General features: G+C 38.4%; 1 protein-coding gene across 4 annotated transcripts in view; it reads right to left on the reverse strand.

The window, feature by feature from the left end:
• MAPK10 (mitogen-activated protein kinase 10) overlaps positions 1–14,084 on the reverse strand; it is a 162,576-nt gene that overhangs the window by 69,804 nt on the left and 78,688 nt on the right. For all 4 annotated transcript variants that reach the window (XM_086746327.1, XM_086746328.1, XM_086746326.1 and 1 more), the window contains one exon: positions 3,062–3,231. In XM_086746327.1, the coding sequence (XP_086602453.1) occupies positions 3,062–3,231 (170 nt within the window). The remainder of the gene's footprint in view (positions 1–3,061; positions 3,232–14,084) is intronic.

Genomic DNA, 14,084 nt, shown 5'->3' on the forward strand with positions numbered 1-14,084 from the left:
GGGAAGCTGTTGCTAGCAAGTGGAGTTTGGTCCTGAAGTTAGTGCTGAGGCAGTCCTTGGCATGGAGAATCTTGCACCTGATCGGTACTGAGAGATTTGATGTCATATTATTGAAAAATCTATTATTAAATAGGCCCCTTTTTCTCAAGACGTGGGAATTACAGTTGTATGGCCAAGTAGTAGACAAAGCAGAAAAGTCAGCAGCAGCTCAGCTCTTCCATTGTGGGGAAGACAGCATGGACTCTACTTGCAAAGCTGTAGAAATCTAAACTATTCAAGAAGCAGGCCACTGGCTGCAACTGCTGGCAGCAGCTCAGTCCTGAAAGCGTAGTTAGCATTTACCAATTATATTCTACCTTTATCACTCCATAAAACCAGATGTCACCAGGAAATAGTGCTGTCTTTAGTAGCTGGGTAGCCACTCACTCCAGCAAGACAACAGGTAGTAAGTATCCTTTTACCTACAATTATTCGGAAGGAAAATCCAGAAATCGCACATTCTATGAGAAGTCTGAGCCTAAATCCCTCTGAGCTATCCTACCTGTGTCTGCCCTTCCTAGAGGGAACAATCAGAAATCATGCAGCTTCCTACACTGCTCCTTCTGGCACTAAGAGACAGAATTGCATCCCAGATCTGTTATGCTTCTGGAACAACAAGTCATTAAGCATAAACAGAGCCACAGGTTCTAAAAGAAAGTGTGACCTAGGTTTTTCTCACTTTTTTCACAGGGGCACTCCTCATGGCTATTCTTTGCAAAAGAACAAGATGAGCAGGGCAAAATGCCTCCCCCGCCAGAGCCAGCAGCACTCCACAAATAGGCAGTTTTTCAGTATATTTTTGTCCCTTAAATTAATCTGCTTTTTCTACATGTAACTGAATTTCCATCAATATACCTATAGTTTCTAAATACTGTAATTTTCTACAGTAGAAACTATGCAAACTTCTTACTATTACTACATAATTACTATTATGCAAGTAGAAACTTAAACAACTGAAGGGTTTTTTAAACATGCGTTGTCTTCCCTTAGGCTAAACTATATATATATACATATATATAATTTTGTTCATTAATTTATCACTTCACCATTGATTCTTCGTGGTTTGCTCATAGTTTGTTAATGTGCTTCTAGTAAATTATGCCTTATGACAGGCAGATTACAATGTAACATGTACTAAGCAAAAATACTCATTATCCTCCCCATCTACCACGTAATACTTCTACATCCGTATCATCAAAATGTAAAAGCCCTTTTATAGCCTCTCCATGTTGCTCAGCCATTTCAGGGGATTTGTGTTAACTTTCACTTGACCTTACTTGATTCTGACTAGATTTTCTTTCCTAAGGCATTCTAAATTTTTGCCTGTCAACCCTTAGTATGAAAGACAAATTCAGAGGATGTTACTGATTTTATTTAGCTTAACTTCTATGTTTTTTCGCTGCTCATAATTGATCACTACAGTAATTCAGTTGCAGAGAGATTCAACAAAATCCAATTTTCCTCTAAAAAAAAGAGAAGATAGTAAGTAGGAAGAAAAAACATTTGTTGCTATATATGGAATTGGACAAATAATACAAAACAAACATTAATAGTACTTAACAGAAAGTATGTTTTGTTCCCAAAGCTGATTTTAAACTAACCTTTAGCCCTCTTGTGTTTAAGATATGAAAGTACTTGGTCATTTAGATCAATCTTTGGACTTGTGTGGCCTCAAAGTATACTGAACACTGGAAGTGACAGACTGAGACCTAAGGATGCACTGCTAATTGTTGTTACACTGTCAACTGCCAATGTCAATGACCCATGGAAGCCTACTTGCCCCCAGATTAAAGGAACATGTTGCTCTACCACTACCTCCAACTGTAAGGTAACACACACTACATCAAAGTCAGAAAAGAGCAGTGATAAAGATGACAGATGGAATTAGACTTCATCTCTGATCAAGTTATAGATATGAAATTGTGTTAGCTACCCTAATGCCCTATAATCAAACAAGTGACAAATGCCTGCACAGAGACATTTAAATACAAGCCACTGAAATTTAAGAGCCATCTCTAAAAATGTAGAGGCAAAAGCCTCTTCGAACATAATAATTTCAAATTCCATAACCCTTTTATATTATTTAGGAGAGCTACTGAATTTGTGTCTTTTGTTCACGTTATTCACATTATCCTCTCCTGTGAGGACAGGCTGAGAGAGTTGGGGGTGTTCAGCCTGGAGAAGAGGAGTCTCCAGGGAGACCTGATAGCGGTCTTCCAGTACCTCAAGGGGGCCTACAAGAAAGATGGGGAAAGGCTGTTTAGTAGGGCCTGTTGCAATAGGACGAGGGGTAATGGTTTTAAAATAGAGGGGGGTAGATTTAGATTGGAAATTAGGAAAATTTTTTTTACGATGCGAGTTATAGAACACTGGAACAGGTTGCCCAGAAAGGTGGTGGAGGCCCCATCCCTGGAAATGTTCAAGGCCAGGTTGGATGAGGCTCTGAGCAACCTGATCTGGCTGGAGATGTCCCTGCTTCTTGCAGGGGGGTTGGACTAGATGACCTTTGAAGGTCCCTTCCAACCCTAACCATTCTATGATTCTATGATTCTATGATTCACATCGCTGCAATGTCTTTTTTTTTTTAAGAAATAAAGGTAACATTAGCAGTTACCTTGATTTGAAAGGCTTCCTTTCTGAATACTTGAGAATGCTATGGGATGTGACAAGTTTCTATATTGCTCTCAGTGACTTTTACTGTACAAAGACTAAAATGACAGAGTTTACTTGGGATATTATTTGCACCGCCTCTGGAAATAGTGCCACAGTTGTCAATTATAATAAGGTCTTTCTCCCACTTTCCTGCTAGTTACATTTTGCTATGTGGAAAAACAAATCTAGTGCTATCATTCTCACCAGCAGAAGAATTTATTAGCAAACCACTAGACTCCTTCTGCCTCAGGATGTCTGTTGCCTGACTGTTATTTTTGCAATTTTAGACAATGTCTGTGGCTAGCAAACTGTGAAGAAATGCAAAAGGCAAATCCTATTTAAAAGCATAAGAGAAACTGCTGATACTTACCAAACTATTCCCTGAGCCCCAGAGCCAATAGGTTTCAAGTTCTGGTAGCGTTTGAGAACTGTGAAGGTCGAGTCACCTACTTCCACGCTGTAGAACTGGTTGTCAACTTTGCTTTTGCTCATGTTGTAATGTTTGGCAATATATGACACATCCACTTGTTTCCCAAATCCCTGTTGTACAGAAGAAGGGAAGGGGGAAGGGAGTGGAAAAAAAACACAGAAACCAAGGCTGGTAAAACATCAGAATACTGATAAAACAGTCAGTCTAATTTTCCAGTATAAATCTTGTTATTTTAGCCTCATTGTCACAGATCTACATGAATCCTCAAATGCTCTCAAAGACTGTATCAAACTCTCTTTTGCCCAGGAAGTAACCATAAAAAGCCACTGATTAAAGAAAGCTCGTGAATTCTCCAGCTGATGTTTGTGACTATTTCTCTCAACTATTTGTCTCTGCTTGCTGTTACTGCTGCTTTATGACTACTGGCTTATGGGTTCATGCTGATTCTGCCTTCATTTGCATTGCAATAAATATCTTATTTTAAAATGAGAATCATAGAATCATAGAATCACAGAATGGTTAGGGGTGGAAGGGACCTTCAAAGGTCATCTAGTCCAACCCCCCTGCAAGGAGCAGGGACATCCTCAACTAGATCAGGTTGCTCAGAGCCTCATCCAACCTGGCCTTCAACGATTCCAGAGAAGATTTACATCAGTGTAGAAATGAGATGAGACATAGGAATTAGGCTCCCGTGACCTGACAAATGCATTAGTTCTAAGCAAAGGCTAATCTTCATGACACAAAGACAAGTTACTGTAAACTTTTTATGCTTGCACTGACCATAGCTCACCCAAATTTGTAGAATTACTTTGTAGAAAATTACGTAATAACCATTTTATGACTACTAGCGAGCTCAGTTCCCCGGCAACTACGGAGCAAAGTACACAGTAATTTGAGATAAAAATCAGAGTTTAGTGTTTGTAATTTAGGATTCTATACTACATGATGCTGTGCACAAGTTGCAAAAGTTCAACATGTGGAAATAGATCTGTCCTTAAGTAGTTGACAATTCACTTATGGAAGTCAAGACTTTTCCAAATGCCTTCTATGAGAAGAAGCAAACCCAAACTTGCCTCTCTCTGCCTGTGCATTTATTTTCAGAGCCTGCAAACACAGCTTCTAAATATTCTTATTTGCTTTATTATAAATTGCTCTCTCAAAAAAAAATGTGAATAATCAATCGTTTTATGTTACTATGGACTGCTAAGTTGAATTTTGATGGAGCAGCGGAAAATGTTGATTTGGAGAATACCGGTTGGTTGATGAGAAGCTCAACATGAGCCAGCAATGCGCACTTGCAGTCCAGAAAGCCAACAGCATCCTGGGCTGCATCAAAAGAAGCATGGCCAGCAGGTCAAGGGAAGTAATTCTCCCCCTCTGCTCTGCCCTGGTGAGACCCCACCTGGAGTACTGTGTCCAGTTCTGGAACCCCCAACACAAGAACGACGTGGACCTGTTGGAGAGAGTCCAGAGGAGGGCCACAAAGATGATGAGAGGGCTGGAGCACCTCTGCTGTGAGGACAGGCTGAGAGAGTTGGGACTGTTCAGCCTGGAGGAGGCTCCAGGGAGGCCTTATCATGGCCTTCCAGTACCTAAAGGGGTTCTACAGGAAAGATGGGCGAGAAACTCTGCAGGAGGGCCTGTTGTGATAGGACAAGGGGTAACGGTTTTAAAGTAAATGAGATTTAGATTAGACATAAGGAAGGATTTTTTTACAAGGGTGCTGAAACACTGGAACAGGTTACCCAGAGAGGTGGTGGATGCCCCATCCCTGGAAACATTCAAGGCCAGGTTGGACGGGGCTCTGAGCAACCTGATTTGGTTGGAGATGTCCCTGCTCTTTGCAGGGGGGTTGGACTAGATGAGGTTTAAAGGTCCCTTCCAACCTTAACTATTCTACGATTCTATAATATTTTTTCAGTTTAAAAGAACATCATTCCAGTGTTAAAAAAAAAAAATCAGAAAACTGACCTTGCTGAAAACTTGGATTCTCAGGTTTGCCTTAGGATGATTAATATTCTTTTTCTGTCCATTATCTCACTAGAAGGCCCATTGTCACTGGACAGCATTGGTTAATGCTAACCAACTCATTTAGAGACTTTAAAATATTTTTAAAATCTCATTTCAGAAGTGCAATTAGAAACATTACATTTACTTGTTAATCAGACACAGAGCAAAGGAGAAAGTGAGAGATTTATGGACACTGTCACAGTGCTAAATTCAAGCTTAGAGAGAGTGAAATGACTCTGAAAGAGGTCTGAATTTTTTGCATCTGAAGAAAGACAGACTGCATCTGACTCACACTGGGCAGCCTTAGTCTTAAAACTCCTATTATGTGAAGAGAGATGCAAAAATTTGGCTAGCTCAGCTATTCATACCAGACCTGGAATTGAGAGGCTTTATTTTAATAATATGCTTCTGACAGACAGGAAATAATCACAGCTCCCTCTGGCTAGACAAATGCATTTGCTGCCTGGCTTTTTTCTGATGTCATTATCAGAACAATGCAGACGGTATTCAGCATTAACGCTTGTTACTCTGAAACCAATGTTATATAAAGTGTCAGCATAAAAATTGCATTCCTTAGTGGGCCTGACTGGTAGCCAGCTCCTCTGGAAGTACAGATACAGCAACTGTTAAAAATAAGCCAGATGACTGTGTTAAGGCTTGGCTGAGCCAGGCCTGCATTGTTTGCATCCTCTCCCTCCCGAGCTACCCAACAGCTCATCATCTGGTGTGGAGCTACATGGGAAAAGATGATTTGTTACTCTACATTTAGAATCCTGTACACATTAAAATTACCTGCTTTTCAGTTAGACTGACCCTGTGAACTGCTGGCCTCAGGAATCCCATGCTGCCTACGTGGTATTTCTGAACTACTGCAGTTCCAGCACTGGGTTATTTTAAATCCAGGAATGTCTTAAAAATTAATTAAAATAGCTCAGAAAAACCACTCTGTGGTACCTCAGTTATATGGATAATTAATGTATGCAATCGCTTCAGTCATTTCAACAGTAATTAAAGTGATGTTGTTCAGCGGGACACAGAAGACCACAACTGGGAAGAGCTGGTCTGAAGTGTCCTGATGAGCAGTTCTCCTCTGTGTAACACAGACTACTCCTACAACAATCTGCTCCTAACTGTGTGTAAGTGGGAAAGGTAGAGTGGTTTGTTTTTAATGGATTTTTTTTTGTTTTTATATTAATATTTTTATATTGATATATTAATATTTTTCTTAAAGTCTGCTTAAAAATCTGTGAGCCATAAGGAGCTTTGATAGAAAATACCAACACCAAGAATTACTTATAAAACTCAAGACAAGCTGATTTTCCTTGAAGTTCACTCCAAGCAGAATGCCTCCTCTGAGTGACAAACGCTTCAGCTTTGTAGACAGGTCAAATAGTCTCCAGGTTACTTACTGATTTGCCTCCTCCCTTTAAACACACACTGCTAAAGAAAATACAAAAAATGTACTTTCTCTATTTTGCTGATTTTTACCAAAGTCTAAACAAGCAAAATTAAAACACAGTAAGCCTACTGCTTAAGCCCAAAGTACTCCTTGCTTTTACAAGAACCAGGACACGAATAACTACCCTTCTCATGATCATAATTTAAATCAAATCCCTAAATCAATGAATTAACAGTGTTATTGGATTAATTACATTTGATCAAACCAAGACGACATGTAATCAAATCACAAACCATCTCCCAGTTGATACAACAGCCACTTCCTAAATAAGGACAAGGAAATGGCAGTTTTGCTTCACCCTAAAATTAAGCTAAAACAGCTTTTCCCATTAGCAAGGAAATTCATACTCTAAACAGAGCACATCAATGTTAGTTTTAGTTTCAAACCCTGTTCTTCTCACAGTCTTCAAATCCACATTGCTGATCTTGAAGAAATCAACACACCACATTTTGGTCTCGTTTTGTTACATTCTCAGCGCTCACTCAAACCCCTTCCAGAAGCCTTGGCGTTGGTACAGCGCTTAATATCCCCTGTCCCCACCCCCATCTACACCATGTAACCTATTTCAGATTTAAGTTTACTGCATAATACTTACAAGTTCTGTACTGGTAGCTTAAGTTAAAGCTTTGATTATCTGACAGCAGAAAGGAACAAAGGACTAGGAATTTCCTGTATACACCCTAAACAAAAAACTTATTTCAAATTTGGCTGATATTGACACCTTAAGAAACTAGGAATTAGCACTTCATTAAGAATTAGCTGGGGAAAGGCAGAGTATACATGCACATGGCAATCAGGCTAACTTCTTACAATATCATAGGAAATATGCATAGGTCTTGTATAGAAAAGTTAATTTCATTGAGTAAATAAATTTTCTGGTGAACTTTAAATGAACTTCAGCAAGCTAGAATACTGGAGCCTCAAAGCAATAGTAAACATTGCAGGTGTGAAACTAAAGCAAATTTCTCCATCCTTTTTGCTTTGAACAAAATACCTTTCTCAGACCTCTGGTGTAACGTGAAAGATTCTTTCTCAGAGACAAATTATGCACTGAAGTGCCAGTTGTTCTTTATTTCCATAAATATTTGGACAATGGAATTACATTGCTTCAACACTGACCAGAACTGAACTTTCATTTCACATGCACAAGAATGCACACACCATTATTTTATCTTTCCAGTGTCTAACTGAAAACTTCTAACACACACCTAATGCCACTCTTTTACCTCCATACTGAGAAATGTAAAAGTAAGAGACATAAAAGTTTTTCAGACTTGAAAACATAGCTACCCTTGTTGGGTCATTTAAACGCGTAGCCATATCTGCAATGATGTTTGCTTAATATCCCAACAACTGAGGAGAAGGAAAGAAAATGAACTATCAAGACTCAAGCATTTGAGATGAAGGAAAAAGATACTCTCACCATTACTAAATGTTTAGAAAACATATATTTTGCTTTCAAAGAATAATTATTTTAAGATTTGGTGAAATTCAAATAACTTGCTTCCTCATACACAAGTGCACAAGTTGTATTCTTTTCCTTTTTTTTTTATTTCACAGCATAGACAGCAAAAGAGAGGGTTAAAAAGCAGAACAGAAACAAAAATATGTTTTCTGTATTATAAGGTGAATTGTTTCCCGATATCCCATTTTATTTGTCCATTTCTACCCCATGAAAGAACTATACTCATTATATTTCACTGACAAATCTTTGTTTCTGAACACCATTCCTCCTATAACTGATGAGCCTAAAATATCACAATTTCTTATAGCTCAGTATCTCATACACCTTAGTTTTTATAAATACAAAGCATGCTAGTGGTAGTTTAAGCTAAATTGCTCTCCTTTGCATTTCCAAGACAATGAGTGCTATCACAGAGTCTGTTAGCAGGCATCAGCTGAGGGGAAACTTTACCTCAATATTAGTATCCTTCCTTGTCTGCACACAGAAATATCTAGAGGAACACATCAACTTTTAAGGGTGCTATGATTCAAGGCTACTGAAAACAACTAAAGGACTCCACGTGTGTGAATGCAGGTGAGAAAAAGAATTAGATGGAAGACTGAAAGGCTGACTCCTAATTTGCAGTTGGCACAATGCCCAAGGATGAGCAGGATGCAAAAGAGAGGATGTTCTGAGCGAGCAACCACAATGGCTCCCCAGGGGCCCCCATGTTTCCATCCCATCTCAGACAAAGCAACTGGCATGGAGGACAGCACGCTGCAGAGGCAGATGCCTTTGATTCCCTCAGGATGTGAAAGAATAATATCTTAAAGCTATAATTTAACCTTAAAAGTCAGACAATGAGATCATACAAATTGAAATTCTGAAGCGTGGTAAAATCCTCAGAGTCTTCATGCCAGCTCCAAAAATGTACACACAGGCAAGCCCCACTCACCTGTGTCAGTGATAAATCAGCAAAGCCATAAATTTAATGGCCGTCCTCCCAATTTACAGCTGTAAAGCACAAAGAAGATTCAAGCACCAGAATTCTGGGATGAACAGACATTTACTGAACACTCTCCTTTGAATTTAACAGTCACAGGTGTTGCTGTGTAAATCTGGATGACCACAGAGGCAACCACTTGAGAAACACAAAGTAGTTTTGCATAGAATGGCCTACTAAATTATTTTTCATTGTGTATTCTCTACATGCCACATTTATGGCAGAAATATTATGTATTTTTCTCACCATAAAGCCAGACTTCTCACTTATTCTGGCTCTCCTTGAACTCAACATCCATAAACAGTGATCAAATCTCCTACAAAAAAAATAGGTTTTTCATCTTGTGTGCGTGTTTGGGTGTAGTGTTACAGATTTTTATCTCATCAGCCACATCACGCGACAGTTCCCAATTCTTCCATCCCATTCCCATCCTGTAAGGATTGTGTTAGTCACTCAGTTTTTCTGATTTTAGTGAGTTTTGAGTGGGATATTTAACAGTTTAATTCTCTGCCTTTTTAAAAAATATCTCTCCAGCAGTCTTGTCCTAACCCCTGACACAAGCTACCCTCCTTTATGAAGTCAGCATTTCAAGTAGCCAACTAATCCTTGCAAACAACTCAACCTTGATCAATTAATCATTTTTTTACTATATTTGCTTTGTTCATTCTATTTTAAAACATCATATTAAACCACTCATATTAAAACAGCTTATTAGATGGAGTACAATATTCCTAAGTGCTGGATGGGTTGTTTGTTTGTTTGTTTGTTTTTTGTAGGGACGGGGGTTGGTTTGTTTAAACACATTGTCCTTATTTAACCTCTTCTAACTCAGAAACCAAAAACCCAGCAGCTTCAGAACCAGCTCTTGCCTAGTTCTGATTACACAAGAAGCAGCAGGACTGCCTTCTGTTTCCTTTTCATCACTATGTACTCAATCGCAAAGCAAAGCACTATTTAAACATTCTTCACTTGTCCTCCACCTGTTCACTGAGCTTTAACTACTATTAATTGCTTCTTACAGACACAAAAATTTTGTAGTTAATTTGTAACTGTGGTATCAGATGTAGCCCAGAAGTCACTGTGACCCCAAAGGTGTCTACTTCATTCCAGGCCAGACTTCTAAGAGAAGAGCAATACATGAGTATCTGCACAGTTCATTCCTCCAATGCCTGAAGAATTCAAAACTGACACACAGATAACATCCAACCCTGGTCCTTGTACCAAAGAGGGTAAGGATGAGAAGACTGATCAAGAAACACTGAGAGAAAGGTTTCCTTGAGAAAGAGGTTTCTTTATGGAGAGAAACTTAATCAGTGATCCAAATGGAAAATGTCATAAAAAAAAAAACACAGGAAAGAAAGATTTAAGAGTAGATGAAAAAGCTACTGTAAAGTTGTTTGGAAACATCTCATTCAACCACAGCTCCAGAGGTAAGAAGCTAGCAAACTAGCTAGCTTCTGAACTGTGTCCAAAACAGAGGAAAGCGATGGCAGCAGCCACATCTAACTTGCAAGAGAAATAAGAAGAGAGGAAATGCTGCAGTTTGTGTTAATCAGTCTGTTCTGTGGCTCTAGATTTGGAAAAGAAGCAATAACATGGGAAGAAGCAAGATACAATTAAGATTAGGAAAGATAAATGAGATCACTAAAAGTTGGCCAAAACATCGTAACACTAAGAAATTAAAAGTACACTCCATTTATCAACAATAGCGAAGGCAACATAGAAGCACAGTGTGTTAAGAGCACAGGAAAGCCAAGGTGAGATTAGCAGCCTCTCTTTATTTATTGTCTGTATTGATAATACAATATATTTCAAATGGTTTACATTTCTCAGGAAACTGGAATTTCACTGAAATATTAGGTATTGTTTAAGAAGCTTTCTTCTAGTACACAAGCAGGGCAGCAAGAAGACTAAATGAAATGCTATGCCCCAATGCACACTGTGGCTTCCTTTAAAAAGAAGGATAAAGAAAAGGCATGTAAAAACAGTACAGATGAAATATTTTAAAAATTTAATTTCTCAATCTAATTATATAATTACAATATTCTCTGTGAAGACAATAGCTAATGGAAAGATTCTCCTTTTTATAAGTAAAGACTATAAGGAGCTGAATATTTTAATCACACCTTTTGTTAGAAATAGACAGCTCTTGATACCCTGAAGTATCATATTGCATGTAGGAAGTCTATACATGTTTTGTTCAAGGCAGGCTAGCATTACGTGGAAATAAAGCAAGTTAGCAGAATGCGGGGGGAAAAAGACATCTAGAGAGAAATTAAAGCTTTTAAAATATTTTTGGTTTGTTTTTTTTTTTTTATTAAAGCATGAATTGAGTAGAAGTTTGCAAAAATACTCTCAACATACAAACTAAAACTTCATTTAAAGGTTTTTTTTTTGGTGGCATCAGTACAGCACCATTTCTAATGCACCCTTGCAACCTAGAAGGCCAATGGCATCCTGGGCTGCATCAAAAGCAGCATGGCCAGCAGGTCGAGGGAGGTGATTCTGCCCCTCTACTATGCTCTGGTGAGACGTCACCTGGAGTACTGTGTCCAGTTCTGGAGCCCCCAAAATAAGAAGGACAGGGACCTGTTGGAGAGGGTCCAGAGGAGGGCCACAAAAATGATCAGCGGGCTGGAGCACCTTTCCTATGAAGACAGGCTGAGAGAGTTGGGGCTGTTCAGATTGGAAAAGAGAAGGCTCTGGGGAGGCCTTTCAGCACCTAAAGGGGGCCTACAGGAAAGACGGAGAAAAACTCTTCAGTAGGGCCTTTTGTGATAGGACACAATGGTAATGTGTTCGAATGTAATGGTTTCGAAATAGAAAGTAAAAGCATGGCTAAATATTATTTTGGTTACATAATTTGTTCCTCTTAAGTCACCAAACCCATAGAAATTGCTGTTTACTCTACCATACTGCCACAAAATGAAGGTACCACAAAACAGGGTTTATATCTGGATAGAAGTGCCTTGGTCTTTTATACGTTTCTCCGGAAGTTAGAGTTTTGCTTTTGACTGGGCGAGGAGGCATATTTACCTCACTTATGCTACTGAGTATTTCTCAGGAAGGGCTTCTCTTTTTTCCTTAAGTTGGACATCTTAAGATTTTATTCCAGCTGAATTAGCATTTCATCATATAAAACTAGTATACTCAGTGACATAAACTCTGTGTCAAGAAGAACAGCCTATAATTAGATATATGTCACTTTCTTTCATAGCACATAAAGCTATTCCTTTTAGGCCATGAGAGAGAAATAGCTACAAAATATTTAGTACAAGAGAAATACATCCACAGCACTAACAATCGTTGGAGTGCTCTTCAATATTGTACCTTTATAAAGACACTTCAGCACAACTCTATATTTTTTAGAAAGGCCGCAGTGATACACAAATTCCAAATGGGAGCAGGACTTCTCAAAAAGAGAAGACACAAAAGAGACTCTCAAAAAATTGCAACAGTTGATTGGATAAGTCGTATATTCTAGTACACCATCACTAGAGGCTCTCATCTTAACAGGTCAACAGGGCAGGATTGAACCAACTTTTTGTTGCATGCTTAGATAGTAGAAATGATTTTTGCATTTGTTGAACCACATGAAAAAAATATTGAGTTGAATTATATTCACAGAAAACTACATTTTTGTGATCTCTTGTCTAGATGCTACTGGGATCTTTGTCAGTTGTAGACACCTCGAGATCTGAGTGGCAGTATCCACCCCTCGCTGATGATATTCATTCTGCTGTCACATCATCACCTTTTGTTAACAGTAGTTCCTCAACCTCTTAGATTTACTGCTTCAGCAGATAAAAGTTTCCCAAATGCACAAATGAACTTTACACTTAGAGCAGAAGAATTACTTGTAAATAACAGGGCCTTTGATTTCCACATTAGCATTATGAATAAGCATGGAATAAACGGTATTACTACCTGGAGACTGTTAAATAGTTCCTAAATAAAGATCTGGATGCTTCAACCAAGTATTACGAGGATATAGATATAACCCACATGCTGCCCTGTGTAATATAAATGAACAGCATCCATGACATCTAAGGTTGTAATGCAGCAAAACACTTAATTTAGAGACTGTTCTTGTACTTAATGCTAACTGTGTCCTTAACTGTTATTTGGATCAGGGCCTATCTTTATGGAGAGAATAAATTAACATGAAGCCTGAACCAGCTTTTGTCCTCAGGAGAGTAATTCTGAAGATCTGAATATCTTGAAAAAGTATTTGTGCGGTAAGTGCTTGAAGGACAGAATCCTGTTTCCTGCAATGTCAGGATAGTATCTCTTGCATGTATTTATTGGATGACTCCTCTTTCGGTACCTGCTGTAGGCATTAAACATGAATCAGTTTCATTCAGTGATAAAAATTCATCCAAAATGCTGTTGATTTCATCATATATACTTTTAAAAATACATTGTCAATACATTTGGTTCTGTATGTACCTCTGAACAACTTTTATTTAAGTTAGGGTAACAGCAAATGAACAATTACAGTGGCATGTTTCCACTAAACCAAGAACCTGGACTGCAGTGACAGACAGCACTGGCTATACCGTGCACTGACTGATGCCAAGACTAAAGGAGCACTGAACATAAAAGGAAGGGATTAAGAGTACCTTTCCTCTGCACGTGTGAAATAGGAATGTTTCTGTACAGGTCTGCTTTCGTCTAAGTAAAAGTGAGAGGAGAGTTGGCAAGCAGAGTTATGCAAAAAAACTGTATTCTGCACAATGAAAATAACTTTTTCATCAATAAGGTCTGTTTCATACACTCTGACAAACAAATTGGTTTTTTGCACTTGTTACAAAATATTTTTTTTTACTTTTTTTTTTTTGCAAGCAAACTCTGTCAAAAATTACAAAAAATACAATGCTTGACAAAATCCTTTCTTCTCTTAAAAACAGTGGAAGAATTAAGCCAGTTAGATAAACATGCACATAGAGAAGAGGAGATAAAAAAGGACAGAGGAGACAGTTAAACAGATTATCAAACTGAACAGCCAAGATTAATCCTAGAGCTGATGATTTACTAAGTGCAGAGC

Source organism: Chlamydotis macqueenii, chromosome 4, assembly GCF_036417535.1.
Source record: "Chlamydotis macqueenii isolate bChlMac1 chromosome 4, bChlMac1.mat, whole genome shotgun sequence".
Lineage (NCBI taxonomy): Eukaryota > Metazoa > Chordata > Aves > Otidiformes > Otididae > Chlamydotis > Chlamydotis macqueenii.